Here is a 5,877-nt window from a genome sequence, read left to right on the forward strand (position 1 = left end):
AGCAGGATACCCAGGGCTCGGTTTACACCTATCGCCATTTCTAGCCACGGGGGGGCCATAGGCAGGCTGGGGGGACGCATATTAATGTTAAAAACCTCATAAAGTGACATTTTCATGCCACGGGACCTTTAACAGAACAAAGAAATGATGTGGACATGAAAGCAGGTGAGTGAGCAGAAACAAATGGACAAAAACAACGAAACGAAATGTTGATTGAAATAAAATCATTAACCCAGTAATTCAAGTCCAGCAAAAAAAATTAAAAACCTACCATCCATAACCCACCTAAACACAAACCCTGTGGCACTCCATAGTGCTGCACCGCTGCGTCGTGCTTATTTACCTGAATGATAACTCTGCGTCGGACCACCCTGGTGATCAGCACCTCCTCCTCTGAGCTATCAGAAGACAGCACCCCTAGCTCCTCCTCTATCTCCTGGGAGAGCGCACACAACCAGCATGGGTCAACGCATCAGGCGTTACAACAACACACTCCTACACACAGCAGCTGTTCCTTCTTTTCTCCGAACGTCACTTTCGTGTTGGCTTGCCATTTGTGTGCAGACAAATGGAATGAGAGAATAAATGACAAGTATGGCTTCACACAATAGTGATGAGAGACGAAGAGGAGGCACAGTTCTAAAAACGCATTCAACTGAAATAAGCGTGAAAGGATGAAACCAGTGTGTGGAATACAGAGAGTCTCAAATCCCCCGATTAACTTAATTTATAGGTCAAATTTTGGCAGGGGGTGGCACTGGTACCAGAAAATCTTCTGAAAATATACACTAAATATAGCTGGAATAGTATTTGCCTCCTTTGAAGTTCTTCTACTCCTTTCCATGTTTGAGAGGACTTATTTCTTACTTTAAAGTCAAACACACATACACAATTCCACATGCAAAATAAGTTAGGAGATATGCTAGTCAGCCAAAGTTCTGCAAATGATCTCAGAGCATAATCTTTAAATCATGGTCATATGTAACATAAACCACTGGAAACCTATAGACAGTTTTTTTCGGTCTGTGCTGCCCAGCTTGTAGAAGATCTGATTACGGGTCAGGTTGCAAGTTAGAATTTATTTAAAGGTAATTAAGGGGGGGATTGGATCCAGCTCTCAGCTTTGCAGGTGCAGGTGCAGGTGCAGGTGCAGGGCTGGACTGGAGACCAAAAACCTCCCTGGATGCAGTTAGTCAACATGACTATTCCAGGGTCGAACTTTCTGTGGGTACTTTGCCAGACAAGAGTTTGAAATGAGTAGTGAAAAAAAAAAAAAAAATGGAAAGATGTAGTACGCTTACACATACGTCGTTTTGTTTTGAGTCTTCATTCCCCCAAATCTCTACAATGGTACGTGCTACGTTAGCACAAACCATAGAGTCACAATGATTACATTTATGGGAAATATGCTAGGTCAAAATATACTTTTCCTTTAATGTGTACATTACTTTGGACTACAGTTCACAGCACAGGACTCTCGGATTATCAAATGGTATTTTGCACACTGATGGAAACAAAAAAGCAGAAATGAAAGGATGCAAAAAGGTGCAGGTTTGAAAAAAATGAGTTATATGTTATGGAATCAGTTGTATAGAGCAGCTCGTAAATGTCAACGCTCACTTCAAACTCAACTGAGGACACAGCGACGCGTCATGGTAGTAACAGTAGTTTGTTTTCAGGCCCTCATGCACTCAACAGCACTCATCAGCCTCATTAGGGAAAAGTGCAAACGTGTGTTTTTAAAGTTCGGAGTCTTGCAGCACCACAGCAACTTGTCTGGCCAGGCAACAACAACAAAAAAAAACAGTGCAGCACTCTGCTCATGCTCAACACCTTACCCTTCCCAGGAAGTCATCATCATCGTAATACCCTGCCTGATCTCTGGAAGGAAGCTCCTCCCACAACGGGCCGTCCGTTCGACACTCCCGTGACCCCTCTGAATCGTAAGCTAAATCACCGAGACTTTCACTCCCAGAAGAGAAACGCTTGCAATCGTCCACTCGAAGGAAAGGGTGAGCGGTGTACTGAGAGCTCACTTTCAGGAAGCTGGCATCAGTGCCGCTCCCAGGCATTGGGGACGGGGGTTCAGAGACATGATACGCAACCTCATCTTCCAGTTTCACTTCATCTGGCCCGGCGTGGTCCGGGAAGGCTTGTCTGCAGTCGAAGAATTCCACGTCTGAGTCAGAGTGCTCGGGCGATTCCGATCCCTTTCTGAGGTCCTTTGGACGCTCTGATTCAAAGTCAGAGACCGTTTTCTCAAAGTCTGAGAGAACTCGGTTAAAGTCTGGGGAAAACTCAAAGTCTTCGGCATCTTCAGACGCTCCCTTGGTGTTGGCTTGAGTCAAAACCTGAGGTGAAATTGAGTCACTGAACACTGGACTCAAGTCAGATACTCTTAGGGTTGGATGTCCTGAAACTACTGCATCGTCATCTTGTGGTACCAAATACTGAGTAGACGTGGGGGTAAAAGGCTCACTGGACTGTGCTTTCTTAGGGAAAAACCTCCACTCTGAGTGTCCATACGATCTGTCCCACTTGAAACATGATGTCTCATCAGATGCAGGAAGAACTGGAGTAACAGTTCTGTGGGATGTGTATGAGTTCTGTTCAGGTAGCTGTAGGGGAATTGACCCGTCATCAGTGAACACCACACCTATTTGACCGGCACCTGGTGTCGCTGTTGTAGCAGACAACCACTTGCTTTGCACCTCATGGTCTGTTTGAAATTGGGTTTCCTCTGGAGTCTGAGGAGAAGCCTGTAAGTGAATATCAACATGAGCTAAGTAGGTGTACAAAATAAATCATCATACAGGTCGGTATGCACCATTAAAATGACCTCAACATTTCACCAGGTTAGCATCACTGTGCAATGGTTATTTTCCATTCATCCAACATTTCATTAAGTTTAGAGCAGTATAATTTCAAGCCATGACATGCAACCTAGAACGAGACAATGAGAAGTGTAGAAGGACCAATAAGTAGTAAGACAAATTCCAGAAAATTCTGGACACATTCGATGCATTGATTGAACTTCATTTTGTTATTAGTTCATTCCGGAAAATCTCTGGACGCGTTTGATGCATTGACTGCAGTCCATTTTGTTAATAGTTCCTCAGGCACTTATTTCCTTCATCCAAGTAAAATGTTAATGAATTCTTCCAAAAACAAAAGTGAGTCTTTGATTCGTTGTCATGCTTTCGGTCTTACCCTTTGTGACGCTGTCTTGTTCTTTAATTGTCTAGCACTGAGGCCTAGGTTTCTTTTTGGCTCTTGAACTGGTTTCTCAGGAGGGTCTTTTTGGTAGTCTTCATCCCGAACCGTGGTTGGTAAAGCTGAGATACTTTCAGCTTCTGTTCCACACTGCATCCATTCACGTGGCAAAACCTCGGATGGCGGTCCTGTCATTTTTTGCCAGTCAGGATCGACATGTCCTTTCTTAGACTTTGTCTCACTAGTTTGAATTAGTAAGGGGGACACAGCCAATGGCTCTTTGTTCGGTAATGACGAAGGCTCGCCGGGCAATGAAAGAGGTGTCACATGACTCAAACGTTCAGTACTATCCCCACAAAAGTCTAATTCCTCCTCTGACTCAACAGTTTCAGGGCTCAGTGGCCTTGGGCAATCATCAATCCAACAATCAATAGGCAAAGCAACAAACTCAGAGTCTGAAGACAAGGACAGTGGTGGCGAAGGTGACCTATCGTAGGTAGCTTCCATAAAATAAGAAGACAATATACTCATAAAATCTGGTACTGGTGAGTCAGGCAATAGTTGTCTAAAATCGTTGACAGATGATATAGATTCATTTGAGGATTGTCTGTCAGTCTCAGCATCTCTTTCGGATGTGACTATAAGCTCACACTCTGAATCTGAACCCAATGATCCAGGTGATGAAAACCTGTGTGTACTGGTACACTCCAATGATACTGCAAACTGAGGGATGGGAGAGTCTGGAGACAGTGACCTGTTCTCATCAAACTCAGGCATCGATTCTGGAGAAGATGCTCTTCTCTCATCGATTTGCATTGCTGATTCAAGCAACATTGGTCTGTATCCAGGCAATGACTGAGATAGCAATGGCCTCTCTCTTTGATTCTGGCCATCATCTCCAGAATCTGCACTGTCAAACTGAGTATCCAAATTTCCAAATGGTACATACTCTAAATCTGAGGCTACAGTTCCAGGTGAAGATGATGCTGATTTGAGGAATGTTACATATTCTGGCATTGCCATTGTAAATACAGGTAAGGGTGAATCTGGTGAGAGTGGTCTAAACTCATTGACGGATGTTATAGATTCTGGTGAAGAGGGTGTTGCTTCTATCACCACGGCTGAATTAGGGGATGTGGGTCTGTAGTCTATCAAGGATTCTGGTGAATAGCGTGGATCACCATCCTCTGTGTCAGATACTGATACAACCACCCAATCATCATCAGACCCGGTTTGTGCCTCAGGGGCGGGTATTTCAAATGTGTACTTAGCCTGTCTGTATGGAGTTGCTCCGGAAAACAAAGGGTGTTCAATCATTGGTGGGTGTGACTCTGAAACAGCTTTGTCAGACATGACTTGGGCACTTGAAGTGGAAAGAAAGTCAGTTGTGGTTGTGTCTGTTGAAATAAATGAATGCGTCACCTCCGAAGGTGGTACTGTTGCAATGGCATCATGCTCATTTCTACCTTTTACTTTATTATCTTGTTCATCATCCGGAACACTCCTTTTGTCTTCTATTGTGCTGCCACTAATTTGCATAAACCCTGTTTTTCTGCTGAAAGTTTCTCCAGAATACTGAGGATCATGTACTTTAGAAATCAGTTTCCACAGTTGTGCATCATAAACGGGATTATACTCAGCTGCCATGCTGGCTGATTCTTTATGTGTTGCAGGTGCTATTTGTGTTGATAAAACAGTGTTATTGATGGTTGCTTCATTAGCAGCTGGGACGTTAAATGTGGGTATTGATGTGGGTGGCAAACCTACTTTTTCCTTATCTGATTCAAAAGATTCTGGAGATGCTGACCTGTCTTCTGTACAAAATATGTCAAAAGTTTGTGACAAATCATCTGAACCTTTAACAGTGGGTGATATGTCTCTTACAGTCATGACATTTTCTACAAATGGCTTTGTAAAATCAGGTGTTGGTGATTCAGATGGCAGGAGATTGCATTCATCATCTGGGCTCTCTGAGTGAGGTGATAGTGGTCTCACGTCAGGGACTTCTATGTCATATGAAGTCAAATCATATTCCATATCTGACAATATTGATTCTGGGGAGGAACACCCATAGCGTGTGGCTTCTGTAGTCTGGACAACATTTTGCGTAAACCACGGAAGGGGTGAGTCTGGAGACAACCTCTTGTGTTCATCAAGTGAATTAGTAGATTCTGGAGATACTGATCGGATGTTTTCAAGTAACATCAATGCCTCAAGTGACAAGGGTTTGTATTCCGATATGGATTCATCTGATAGTGGTCTCTCTTTTAATGATTCAGATGAATGTGGCCTGTTTTCGACACCATAATTCATTGACATCAACCACTCACTCAAAGCATAATTAAAATCTGATTGAGTAGATTGAGGGGAGGGTGATCTGTAGCCTACATTCACAATAACACGTTCAAGCATTACTGGTCTATAATCAGGTATGGGTGAGTCTGGTGATAGAGCCTGGTATTCATCTCCAGATGCCCCAGAGTCAGGTGAAGGTCTACTGCCATAAACTAGTGATCCTAGGCTAGATGAAGGTCTGCTTCCCAAGAATGTTTCCTCATTAAAATCAGTCAACACAGAGTCAGGTGAAGTGGACCTTAAGTCCATATGTGATATGGATGACTCTTGTAGTGCCTGTGTAAAGTCGGGAATGGGTGAGTCTGGCGA

General features: G+C 43.5%; 1 protein-coding gene across 1 annotated transcript in view; it reads right to left on the minus strand.

The window, feature by feature from the left end:
- The window catches only part of LOC116686617 (ankyrin-2-like), a 158,017-nt gene that overhangs the window by 9,743 nt on the left and 142,397 nt on the right, over positions 1-5,877 (minus strand). Inside the window, 2 exon segments of the mRNA XM_032511638.1 lie at positions 344-436; positions 1,839-2,759. Coding sequence (XP_032367529.1) covers positions 344-436; positions 1,839-2,759 — 1,014 coding nt within the window.

This window comes from Etheostoma spectabile, unplaced genomic scaffold, assembly GCF_008692095.1.
Source record: "Etheostoma spectabile isolate EspeVRDwgs_2016 unplaced genomic scaffold, UIUC_Espe_1.0 scaffold403, whole genome shotgun sequence".
Classification (NCBI taxonomy): Eukaryota; Metazoa; Chordata; class Actinopteri; order Perciformes; family Percidae; genus Etheostoma; species Etheostoma spectabile.